General features: G+C 35.0%; 1 protein-coding gene across 2 annotated transcripts in view; it reads left to right on the forward strand.

Moving 5' to 3' along the window:
- Positions 1–7380: 7380 nt before the first annotated feature.
- Positions 7381–13957, forward strand: part of LOC149251271 (rho GTPase-activating protein 7-like) — a 351010-nt gene continuing 344433 nt past the window's right edge. For both annotated transcript variants that reach the window (XM_089459324.1, XM_089459325.1), the window contains exons 1-2: positions 7381–7989; positions 10008–10044. In XM_089459324.1, the coding sequence (XP_089315450.1) occupies positions 7936–7989; positions 10008–10044 (91 nt within the window). In that variant the 5' untranslated portion in view covers positions 7381–7935. The remainder of the gene's footprint in view (positions 7990–10007; positions 10045–13957) is intronic.

The following is a 13957-nucleotide window of genomic DNA, read 5'->3' on the forward strand; positions in this document are numbered from 1 at the left end:
CCAAAGGGGATTGTTCCAATTCCTTTCATTGCTTTATGCTTAAGGAAATGGTAAGTCTCGCAAACAATTTGAGAACTTTTAATGTTTAAGGGAAATTGTTCCTTCTTGTTTGTGCTCAACAAAAGGAAGGACCATAACCTCCTAGTATGTTTCCTTCTTCTAATCATCTATTATCCTCAAGCTTGATCACATTCTTCCCCTCGGTCATCAGACTATAAGGGGAAATCGAAGGCTACAAAATATCTTTGAGGCTAGTGCTGCTTCCTCCCTTCCTCATCCACAATTGTATTATAGTGTTGCAGGCATATTATTTCTCGTTGTAGTGGTTCTCCCTCATTTTATGTTGATATCTGTTACACTATCTTTGGTATATTATTTCCAGCCACCTTCTCGGCACATTCCAATTCTTTCTTATCTCCGGCTTTAGATACCATAGTGCCCTCCTTCACTAGGTTCTCCTTAACCTTCAACTCCTTTGTGATTTCTATTGCGTTACTCTCCCCTCTTTTCTTAGTTGGCCTTTCTTTGCCTTTATTTTATATTGGGAACTTCCTTGGTTGTTTGTCATGCCTTGACAATGGGCACGCTAGAGTAGGGGAGCTTGGGGCCGTGACACCCGAGCTAGAACCCATGCCTTTGCTAACAGATATCATGAGCACACTCTAATGGTCATTCAATACGAAATTTATGATATTCAATAGGAGGTTACAAAATAAAGGGATGACAATTTTTATTAAGAGGTTATGGTGCCAATTTCTAATCGGGTCCCTGATGTGGGTACCACTAGAGGTTGACAAAATCAATATCTTCACACGATCAACCTTTATTTGCACATAAATCTTCTGGGAAAAAATTCGTTTGAGATAAACAAGAATGGGGATTAGCTTCTCCTCTGCATAGTTTAATTACACTTGCTTTATCAACTTATGGATGAGTACATGAAACATAAGGAGGCAATCATTCTATGCACCAACGAACTGCCTCTACTAGTAAACTTTTAGCACCCTACTCTTGCCAATTAACGTCATTGTCTTTTCTAGATATGCTGTAGATGGGAGTCATGTTTTATGTTTTCTAGCTACTTAATTCTATGTGTATTTTTGTTTCTGCTGTTGTTATGCCATTGGCACTAATGCCAAGTTGTGTACTAGGAACATTAGCCACTCCAAGCATGTAATGTTAGTTTTGCAGGCTCTATGTCTAATTATCAATTATTGCTTCTAGCTAATTTCTAGAATAGCACACCAAGTCAAATTGAGAGGATAATATGATGTTTGCTATGTAAATATTACATTGGTTAATATAGTTTTTGAGCTTACTACACACACTCACATTTTTTCCTTTCTTTTCATAGTAACACCCCTAGGTGGGCCCACCCGAAGTTTCCGCATGCCCAACCAACTCAACTGATGGAGTGTAACCCTGATGGAGCCAAGGAGAATTGAACTCGAGCCTCATGAGAAAGGCCAACGACTTGGCGGGGAGGCTTCAATCAACTGGGCTACCCATCAAGCCTTGTCATCCATGTAACTAAGCATCCTACCCTTCAACCCATATGCAAGGGTAAGATATTCCTCAGGGCTCAAGGTCGTTCAATAATAAGGCTTGAAGACATTACAACAATATACTCGATATGGACTCAACATGTCTCTTGTGGGAATTGAACCTCCGTGGGGAGGATAACAATCATTCCTCCCAACCACCCAAGATTAACCCAATGGACACATCGTAGTGATTCTTATATAGAAACTTATAGTTATACAACTTTAAAAAATCTCCTAATACTCTAATTGCTTTACCGAACATAGAAGTTATGGAAATACATGGTGGCTATTAGCTTCTTCTTGCCAACTATTGGTATGAAGAGAGTTTTGATTCCCAAGATCCATGTCCTCCATCGTTTGGTGGACGATCTCTTCTTCCTTTAAATTTATTTGGATAGAGTTTGTTGAAATTTTGTGATTAGATGCTGCAAACTATGAATCTTTATTTAGATTAATAACCATGTTCCTCAACATGTTACATTCTACTTCCAAGACATCACTTTTTTGCTTTTGTTGCACTAACGTGCTCATGGTTATAACATTTTGAGCTATACATTGATGTTCATTTTCATGTACCTTTAAGGTTATTGAAGAAAGGGAGGACTTGTTACATTGCATTGACTCTTCATCTCCACAACCCATGTCAACTCTTATGCTTTCTTGTAATCCATGTGAGAAACACATTGAAGAAAACAATAACAAAAACTTTGGTTAAGGGCATTATAGGGGTCAAGTTCGTGCATGGAGGTAATGGTCCAAGGAAAGCCTTGTTTCCACCACACAGTGAGAGACCCCCTATTCCACAAATTATACCAACAAAAAGGGTGTAAGAGGACCATAGTTTTTCAAAAATGGGTCACAAGAAATTTGAGGCAAGGCCCAAATTTATTTGAGGAGAAATCACCCAAAAGCATAGGTTCATAACAAAAGAATAACCTAATATATGGAGACAATGTACATTAGGTAAGCTCCAAGGGTGCAAAGAAACTAGTGGAAGATACACGACACAAACTGGAGAACTATTTACATAATATGCCCACCCTCGACAGACCAATATTGAGAGATTAATGTGCCCAACTTACACTTTGCGACAAATTCTAATAGTCAAAAATCCTAAAATATAAGCCAGAGACTAAGTAGGGATCTTAGTAGGTTTGGATTGGGATAACATATCCCCATCTTCTTTGCTTTAACATGACAATATTTGCGTAAATAACATTTCATTATCCTGACTTGCTAATTCAACCCTTCACCATGGAGTTCAAGTCCCTAAACTAATTTAATTTTGTGCATGCGAATGAAGGGAAGGCTTGTCCTTTTAAGTCCATACTTCTCAATTGTAATATGCTAGCGTTTAGATGTCAAATTGCTATTAATTATGGTGTTATAATCCCTCACCTCCAAAACTTAGAGTGTTAAGGAATTGGGTAATAGATCCATGCTTTGTTTTTTGAAAGGACAACCAAATTGAAAGGAACCACTTTATTAGCCAAGAATCAACCCAATGATTGTATTCTCATAATGTTTGGCAAAATGAGACATTATGTAGATTGCTAATCTCCTTCTAAATTTGGTCTATGATCGAGGTTAGATTATTATTAGATAGATTTGATTTTGAGATTGTTAGATTAATAACTATGTTCGAGTTTCTAATAACAATACAAATTTTAATTCTAGCTTCTTTTGCTAAAAATATATTTTGATATAGATCATAAGCTTATGCTTGATTGTTTATAACCTTTCAAAAACCCCAAACAAATAATATTTCAAGATTCTTTAGATATTTAGTAACATCCTCCCTCACTTGTTACAAAAAGTGACTATTATATTAATTACAATTTACCATATTCACTTGCTATAAAAAAATGAATATTATATTAATTACAATTTGCCATATTCAAAGGAACGAAAAACACTAACCAACTTATCAACCTTTTTAAATAAAAAATTACAAATATAATTATATAATACTTAAAAATACACTCTATATATAAAAAACAATCCTACCAACACCATATAGAATAGGAGAATCCTACCAAAAATTATACAAAACATCATGGCAACCACTCCAAATTACCTTTAAAATATAGGTTAACAAACTATTGTGCTAAACTTTTAAATATGTATACTTTAACATCAATAAGCATGCAAAATTCCAAATTTTCATCGTTTTAAACTTTATCTTAGAAGAATCGTTTTATAGTCTAAAGAGATAAAGACTATAAAATACGTGGTCTCAATTTTAATTCGACAAGATAACAGTATGTGGCCATGCTATTCGCTTTGAAAAGTTAACTCTTATGGATAGGTTGTTAACACTAACCTATCGATGGAGACAAGTTGAATGATTAGTCGTTTAATTGTTTATGGTGCTGAAAAGGATAAAAGGGCCATATTGAACCTACTCACAAGGAAAATGGGCAACTGTGACTGTGACATTCGTATTGTATGATTCTTTTGGCTTATGAACAAGAAATTAGTTTATTACTGAACTTAATCGTAAAGGTAAAGGGGTTGTATAGACGAAACATGATTGAGAAGTATCTAATGAAGACAAGGCTAGATTTTCTCATTCTGCAATGCGTTGCGAGGCTCTAATTCTGGATATGCAACCACCCAATCTCAGTGCTTGTAAAATTGATGGGATGGGATGGGATGGGATGGTTTGGTTTCTATATCTATCTTGAGATATTTTTTTTAAGGCATATTTCAAGAGAAGACCAATGAGAGGACAACCCAACTACTTGTGGCGATTAGGAGAGTTGGACAACGCCTAATAATTAGGGAGTTGTACACCACCATGTATGGTCAAGAAGGTACCATTCCATTCTTCACATTTGGTGTGTGAATCAAAGGTTAAAGAGTCCACATTTCATGAACTTTTGTACACCTACATATTATTCCCTCCGTACTATTATAAAAACCTAAAAAACGATTCATTTTTTTTGAACCCCAAGACAAGGAACTCTTTCCCTAGAAAAAAAAAGTACCATACTTGTTATCTATACAACATATTTGCACATGAAAGTTTTCTTTATACCATTTTACCAAATGGAAGAGTCTTCCCCTCAAAAGGCGAACAACTTAATGGAATTAAAACACTTTTTCATGTCAAGTTATAAAAGTTAAATTTAGGTTGTTTGAGAAGAAAAATAAAAATGCAGTTTAAATGTTTGGATTATTTTTAATATATTTTTTATTTAATTTTATTTGAAATTTAATTAGAAATAATTGGAATTATAAATTTGAGTTGTTGAATTTATATAATTTGAGTGTTTTTGAGATTTTTTAAGATATTAAATACACTTATGCATTTAAGAGTGTATTTTAATTAACAAAAAATTATAATCTCACCAAAATCTATATAGTTAAATTTCAAGGAGAAAAGCCAAAACCTAAAACTTTTAAACTCAACTGTTGCAAATGTAGGTTTGAATTTTTAATCTATATGTTGTGTAGATTGTTGTATGAATTGGTGGTCTTCTTTCTTGATCCTTATCTAAAACATTAAATTCAACATTTATGTGGACCAAGCTTCCCATTTAACCCTTGTACTTTTGGGGTTTTAAATCTTGGTCTTCATTGCAAATAATTTACAATAATTCTACATAAATGAATAGTAAACATATTATAATCTATGATAGGCTATGTGTAAAAGTGGATTCCAGTGATGAATTACTTGATGACGTCCTGATTGAGGCTGCAAGTTAGATTATGAGCATGTAGCTCTCATATGTTGAACATGTTTTGTGTATTGTCACTTGGTGGTTTCATACCAAAAAAAAATGGACTCAACAAAGTCATTCAATCCTTAAGAAAAAAACTCAAAACGTAAAACCACATGCCTACTTCGTGGAAGGCCTAAAAAGAGCACCGCCATTTGAAAGAATTACAAAAGAAATAGAAGAAGAACCAAAAGCACTCAACAACAACGATGAAACTACATCAAATTAATAAATGAAAAGAAAAATTTGACACCTAATACAATGAAATTACAAAATTTCAACCAATTTCTAGTCTTAGGTAGTTGGATGTTATTAATTGTAGACAAATCCTTATGAAGCAAGGGACATTGTAAAAAGTTTTACGATGATAGAATGAATTAACATGATCAACTACTAGTAAGATTAAGCAGAGTCTTTCGATAGAAATCATATAAGAGAAATTTTTGGTCGACGCGTTTCGAACCAACAAGTGTGGTTCATCATCAGGACCAGATGATGAACCACACTTGTTGGTTCGAAACACGTCGGCCAAAAATTTCTCCTATGTGATTTCTACCAATTTTTTTTGCTTAATTTATGGATCACAAAAGTCTAAATACAGAAATTACTAGTAAACTTATTTATTTCCCTTCCTTAATTTTTAACTAAGAAAATTAATTAAAAATAAATTATTTGTATTACATTAAAATTAAAATTCTAAAAAATCCCTTACAATACCTCTAAATTAATGATATATTTACATTCTAAATTAATCATATACTTACATTCTAAATTAATGATGTATTTACATACCATTAATTTTGTTTAATTCCCATGAAAGTGAAAGATAAAGATAAGAAAAAATAATAATAGAAAGCATAACATTTAATTGATTCTTTAATAGCATTACTTTACATAGGTTTTAATATTTCTCATTAATGCCACAGAAAGTAAATAAATAAATACATGGAAATAAGGTAAGACCAAACTTATGAATTCTTGAGTGCCTTTAGTTTTTGGAAGTATTTTTTATTATCTTGTCTTATTTTTCTAATTAAAAAAATAATATAAAAAAATACAATATAGAATATAAATAACTCTAAAACCTTTTATTTTAATATAAAATATAAATAACCTTAATACTCATATATTAATCTCAAATAAAATTAATATAAAAAACAAATATAAGTTTACATATTTGATAAAATAAATTCAAATATTTCAATAATTTAATAAAACAATATTTATTTATTTAATTAATAATAAAACTATAACATATTTTTTTTTATAAAACCCGTACATATTACTGAAGGTAGGAACGATCATGATTTCTAAAACCCATACCAAGCTGGATAACTTTAAAAAGTGCCGGCTCAATTAACAAATGATTTTGAACTTATACTAAAATTAAGATCTAATAAAATTTAACAAGTTTGTCACACTATGTACTGCATACAAGTACACCGTTTCTTTATTGTAATTAAAAAAAGACATTTATTATTTTAAATTTTATAAAAGATGCCCCATTTTTAAAAAATCAATCTATAAAATATAGCAAATTTTGATGCATTCATTTTTTCCCCAAAATTTTGTTAAACAGTTAGAGGATTACATGGATTGGCACAAAACATTTTCCGCTGGAAGAAATGGGTTGCATTCCATCAAAATTTCCCAATTTTTTGCTAAATAGTTAGAGGATTATAAGGAGGGGAGAAACATTTTCCGACTGAAGAAGTCTAAAATTGAAGTTGGGACCTCGGGTAGAAGCAACATGAAAGGATTAGAGTAGAGTAGAATGCAAGGTGATTCATAGATTCCCCTGCAAGCTTTGCCAACCACATTTTCCTAACGACGACAGAGACATCATGTGCTCCCTAAGTATTAAAATAATGATGATGAAATAAAACAAAATTCAAACTCCTGCGGACATTACAATTATTCGCCTCAAAGTTTGAGCTCTCCTCCCTTGTTGTGCTACATTTTATATTATACGTCATACATATATATATATATATCCACGTACTCTACAAAGTTAACCCTGGGTGAAGTAACCTTCTTTCTTTGACCCTAAGGTTGACCTGCAGACGTGGCAGCCAGTCGGGTTCCAACTTTCAACTTCTCTCCCCGGCCTCGCTGCGGTAATCTTCATCTTCCTCCCTGTGTCGTAAAATTCTGAGGGCAGAACTGTTATTATTATTTCTGTATGCTAATTCTTCTTCTTCGTTTTTCTGATAACTAACTGCGCACCCAACCCTACGATAGAATACAAGAAGAAACCCTCCAGAAGGGAAGTGCATAGTAGTGGAAGAGAAACGAAACGAAACCCTACCTGTAAAGAATAAGGCGTTGTCAGTAGTAACTTTTGTTTGCTGCTTCTTCACGCATAGCCGGCGCGCGATCTGAACCAGAGGTGGAGGTCCCGCTCGTTTCGATCCAGAATAATCCAATCTAATCGTTCACGGCCGCAGCTGACATGTGCATTTGATCCAGATTCTTGTGCAAAGATTTCTGTGATGCTTCCGAGGGATGCAGAGCTCTGTGCGATTCGAACCGAAGACAACGTGCAGGGTCAGGTTTCGGTTGCAGTGTTCTTCTTCTTGTGGTCGTTCTTGTTTAACGTTCGGGAGCAGAGAAAGGCAACGGGGAACAGCGGGGACTTGAATGTTGATGTTGTGTGAGGAGATAAAATGTCTGCGCCGGTTACGCCATACGACCGTCCGCGGAACAGGGTTCCGAATACGGTACGGTCATCGCCGCTCTTTATCGCGTATGCCTTTTCAATTCGGGGATGTTATAATTTCCCCTGCAGTGTCTTGGCTCCCTCTCTTATCAATTTGTGATTTTTTTTAGTGGAAGTTGAAATCATTAAATTTAATGAAGGTTTGTGTCAGGCTTTTGTTTTCTGTAAATCTTGTTTGAATCTGCACCCCGCAAGTGCTTTAGTGCACTTATCAAGCTCTTACTTCGGTTTGTTAATCGAATTTGCAATAATTAAGCTTAAGTCTCTCTGCGAAGCCACCGGTAACGGAGGCTTTTTGATTTTTACATTTTGTATGAAAGACATTTTCTTGGATATCGTATCAAGGCCATGTGGCAAACCTTAAACCATCCCGTTTTCTTCCAAAGGTATTGATCCTTACCTGATTGGCAAACTGCATTATATTAAATCTAGAATATGATTTATTTTCTAATGTGATTAATTTTCTCTGTGTCAGGAAATTGTTTAGACTATGCCAAGTTCTCAAAATAAAGCTATGGTGTTCATCAATGAATTCATGCGTTACACAGAAAACAGAGACAGACAAACTTACCTTGGTGCTAGATAAAATGGACCTTACCACAAAAAAGTACTTAATGACTACATTTAAATGATGCTGTTTCTTTAAAGTGTACTTGCTGATTCAGGCCATGTTAGCTGCAGCTTTAATGCAGGGATAGTCATGGCCGAGTATGAGAACCAACCTAAACTAAGCATTTTACTCTAACATTCCACATTTAATCTCAGCAGAAAATTAAGTAAATCCATTGGATAAAATCATCTTCGAAAACTGAAAATAACCAGAGGATGCACAACATTCACACCAAGAGCAATAAAAGCTGAGCCATTTCCATTAAGATGTAAAGCTGAACTACAACCGAGCTCTGGGAGAGCTTGATAGCTCACGCTAGTACTCTATGATGAAATGAAAGCCAACTACCACGAGTTAAATTCACGAATTAACTCCTCATTAAACAATTCACGAATGAACTCCTTATTATACAGGCGGAAATTCAAAAGAGCTTTTTGTTATTTTTTTCCATTTCAATGGTCAAATTAAAGAGAAACATTACAAATCTTTGAGGATGATTACATCTAATACAAATAAACCCAACAATTGACAATGCAGTGTTTCTCAGATTTAAAAATATGAATTGGAACTTGAACCTGTTTTCCTTTTCTTAGTAAATTGCCTACAGTAGGAACTGAAAGGCGGGAACTTTAGCATGGGACAGATATATTGTGCTGAATAAGTTGTTCACTCAGGAACATCCAGTGGCATATCTTGGCTAGATCTGTTAGTTGAACCTGCTGAGGGTTGGAGTTTGTTCTTTTGTGATGAAGCCCATGCAGGGGCAAGGGGGTCACAAGCTCGGCATTGATGCAATGGGCATACCACCAAGAGAGTGAGCTCTCCCATTGTTACATGAAGGGAACACAAGTACCAATAAATAAACTTTCGATGGTCACTTTTAGGATCAGGGAAAAACAATTCCAAAGGCTTCAAAGTTATACATGTTCTATCCTACATTTTTTTTCTCCATTTGATGAAAACTCTCAATTTATCATAATAAAAATTGAACATAGTCTCCCGAGTAACTGGCGATAGGTTGAACTCTTAGAATACACAAGCATGGGTGTTCATTGGAGCTTTTTGTGTTGAATTGCATTATCATTTTAGCCGAGTGAAAATAGAACTTGCAAATGTCATTACTCATTATAATACCACACTCAATATTTTCTCTAAATCTAACTTAGCTGAGGCTTCCATATTACTGCCAAGCATGAATCTTCGTTTGGCACATGGTATCGGGTGCTCTGATAGTTGTGGAAAGTTGTTGGATTTCTTGTTCTATTATTTTTTTGCCCAACCATCTGATATCCAGCTAAGCCAGAATTTTGTGCTTTGATTACAAAGGTCTTTTAAGGTACACTAGGGATGATATTTATTAGATCATTTGATTTGACTTATGCATTGACTTGCTTTTATTGAATGTGCAGGTTTTTAAGAGTGGACCGCTTTTCATATCATCCAAAGGTGTGCAGTGACTCCCATAATTATGCTATTAAAATTTCTATGTTTTTACAGTTCTAAACAACAATTAAATATATCTGGGAAATAAATAAAAATAATAATGTACTTTCAATGAGGTTCAACATGGACAATCTTTTTCAGAGAATAGCATAAATATTGGCATAAGATCTTATTTTGCAAATGTTGTAAGACATCAACAAGGCCTTGACTCTTTACTAACCATATTTTTATACTGCTTTCTAGTTCCAGTTTTAGAAGGCACAAGAAATATTGACCAGCTTTCTTTGCTAGAAGACTTCTATAGGGCACAATGCATTCAAAATCATACAATAGCTAACTAGAAATTACTACTGATTGATGGCATTCTCATCGAGAACTTAACTAGAAAAATATTTGAAGATTTTTTTGGGGCTTGGAAGAAACACAATAGTTTTGTGGCAATTGGAGCCTTTTTCAAGCCTGAAGTGGTTTCAGTTCATTGATTGGTACATAATTGAAAGAAACTTGATCCATAATACAGATTCTCCTCTGCATTTCCTTTTTTGGCCCAAGCTCATCTGTTACAATGTACACAAGGAGTGGAGAATGTTAATTTATTGTCTAGCTGCTTGCTCAACGTGAGTGTTTGACTCAAAAAAAATTACTCCACTATTAATAGATCTGCCCTTCACCATGCCGGGGAACTTGTAAAACATCTGACAGTAATAATTGAAATGGAACATGGAGCAGTGATACCGATTTGGTTTTTTCTCATACTGAACATTTATGATTGACACCTTTTAGTCACAAGAGCCTCAAGCTAGATAGTCTATTTTTTCTTGAAAAATCATGTAATTTTCCCATAACACATCCCCCAACAATCATCATGGAAAAACCTTCTAAGTTTTCCACAAATGACATAATAAAGTACACCTAAAGGTTGAAGACATCTTTTATCTACGTGGCTGAGTGGAGACATGTTCATTTATTTATAATAGAATTGATGTTAGTCTTAGAGACCATGCGCAAGAATCAGGTCTATGCCAAAGCAAGATCAGTAGAGGAATGTTTATGGAGATAACTGCCAAGATAACGATTTACAACACAAGCATACTGACAACTGCTCCAGCACTAGGCATGTATGATTACATCTTACCTAAGATACCGGATTCGTCCTCCCAACCCTGTCTCCCGAATCCCATGTGTTGGACATGATTCTCGAGGGACACATGTCCGATTCATGGGTCGAGTGTGTCTGAACACATGGGATTCGCCCGGTCAGCATGTCCCAATTTTGGGACACGTATCCCTATAGAAAAGCATGCCGCGGGTCTTTAGATGCCTGATTTGGGCTGCTTTCTCTTCATTCTTGTCTCTCTCTCTTGCTGTGGGTGTGTGGGAGCGAGTAGCAATGGGTTTAGGAACGTTTTGGAGGTGATTCAAGCAACTGATAAGTGCATTTTGCTTCCATTTTTTTCCATTTTTGCTACAACAGTTTGCCTGTCCATTTTGTTTACATGTTAGTGCATTTTTCTTTATTTTTTACAGCATTCATGGCTCAATCAAGGGCAGCAGGGAAGGGGCAAAAGAAGGGGAAGAATGTCCCCATTGGTGATGCCCCTCCTATTCCAGTTTCATCAGGGTCTACAAGTGCTCCCTCTGTTGGAAGTGGGGCTGCAAAAACAGCTTCATTTGAGGGAAGAATAAATTTAGAAAGGCAACAGGCTCAAGAGATTAAATATCCTTGATGGAAGTACGTCACAAGAGATCGAGGGCCAGGCAGCAAGTTAAAGGGAGGAGGCAATTTCTATCATCACGAGAATTTGTGTAATATGAAATCATTGAAATATGATTTCATATTTGTGTAATATAAGAATCTAGATCTATGTCTGAATTTGTATTATCATCAGAATTGTGTGATATGAAATCATTGAAATATATATATATATATATATATATATATATATATACATGTCCAACATGTCCTGTTCCGGGGGGTCTACGTGCCCCGTGTCAGACACTTGGATATGTGTCTCTTGCATGTCCCGTGTCAGGTGACTTAGCATCCTACTGTTATTCTTACGAGGGTTCTCACATCCAGACTGTAGGGTATCTGCACCAGGGGTACATATGATGTGCTTACTAGTTACCACAACAATCATGACCCTTATGCAGTCGCATTGGATTTGAGCAATCACAAATTCTTATCCATGATCTCTATTTTTGTTAGTATACTGCTGCATACACGTCCAATAAATCCAACTTCTATGACTGCCATATTTGCCCTGGCACCATCATCTGTCAACTATAATGATTAATAGGCTTCAGTTGTCAGGTGCTATAGAGAAATCCCTCTAATACAAAAAAATAAAATTCCTGTCTTACCCAGTAAATCCAATCTCTATAACTGCCATGTTTGCACCAGTATAAGCATCTGCCTACTATAAATACCTCTAATACAAAAGTAGTGAGAAAATTCCTGTAGTGTTTATTTCAAAAACGTATATTGCATTTGAGTCAAACAGGTCCCAATGAAAGCTCTAAATGAAATGTTCTACTTTCTATGTAGCCTCTACATCAAATAAACCAGAACATTAACACAGGTTTGCCACAATTTCTGTACTTATGATGAAACCTTAGATGGGTCAATACAAATTCCCAAGTGATCATTTTCCTTAATGTGAATCTGTGATTGGTATAATATTTTATCAAGATTGGCATAACATGCTTCTTGCTGTGTTTTCCATAGTACGAACATTGGTAGGACCCATGAAAACGTTTATCCATTGTGCATTAACACTGTTCCTCTTGTTGCATTTTTCCTTGTGCTAAAAAGTGAAATGATTCTATTAAGCCTCTACATTCAGTAAAATTTTGAACAACATACTGATTTGCCATGATTTCTGCACCTAGGAAGTAATGTTGGAAGAATACAATCATCTAACTAGTCATCACATTCCTTAGTAAGTTGGGCGTAAGGTATTGTCAAGATTGGCACAACATGCTTATTGATGTGTTTTACATAATACCAATCTTTGATGAGACCTGTGAACTAAAATATCTGCTGTACTCTAAGACTATTGCTTTTTGTTGTATTTATCTTGACATGGTGGTTGTTCATTGTGAATCATTGGGCGTGGGTTTGCCACTAGGTGGGGGCTTGATCCTCAATTTAAAGGTAGTACTTTGTTGGGTTTGAGTTTGTCTTGAAATAAGCTTCTGAATTGTATGCTCAACAATAAGAGCCCCATCAAATTTAGGCACCCACTCTTGAGTTTCTAGATTGAAGCTCCATTGAATAATGGAAGTTAATTGGTGAAGTCTGAGGTTGAGGTTGTCGTTGGGCTTGTTATTGGATGAAAAAAGTTTTTAGCAAGCAACATTGTTTCTCCTGCATTTGTTTAATCAAGATTAGGCAAGGTTGGAGCTGTGGGATTCACTCAATTCATTAGAGGTTTTTTATGAGGAGTCATAGAACATAAGATAAAATAAGTTTATTAATGTTACTTGTAATCACTAGTCTCATTGACCTATTTTGGTCTTTAGTGGACGCTAATATATTTCAGTTATTTCTCTGGGCAACTTATATTTTGAACATAACGATGTTAGTGCCATGAATTCTTTAATGAACATACCAAATAGTAAAAAGGGCACATGGAATGCCCTTTCCAAAGGTTCAACAACATTTGGTTTTGAAGATTGCAACTTCAGATGGAGATGAGAAATACAGATTATCATCTTGATATGCATCAGGTTTATAAGAATGAACCATTATATTTATAAACGTGCAATCTTTGAGAAAAATGGAATTTTTGTTGAATTTGTAACTATGGTTGGTCTTCATAATGTATTTTTGTCATTTGTAAATTTATTAAAGCATATTTAATATGCCTGGGTCATAAAAATAATTCCCATTATAGCATGTGTTTCATGCTCA

This window comes from Pinus tabuliformis, chromosome 7 (genome assembly GCF_031772625.1).
Source record: "Pinus tabuliformis cultivar Carrire ecotype Pingquan chromosome 7, CPIR1, whole genome shotgun sequence".
NCBI classification, from domain to species: domain Eukaryota; kingdom Viridiplantae; phylum Streptophyta; class Pinopsida; order Pinales; family Pinaceae; genus Pinus; species Pinus tabuliformis.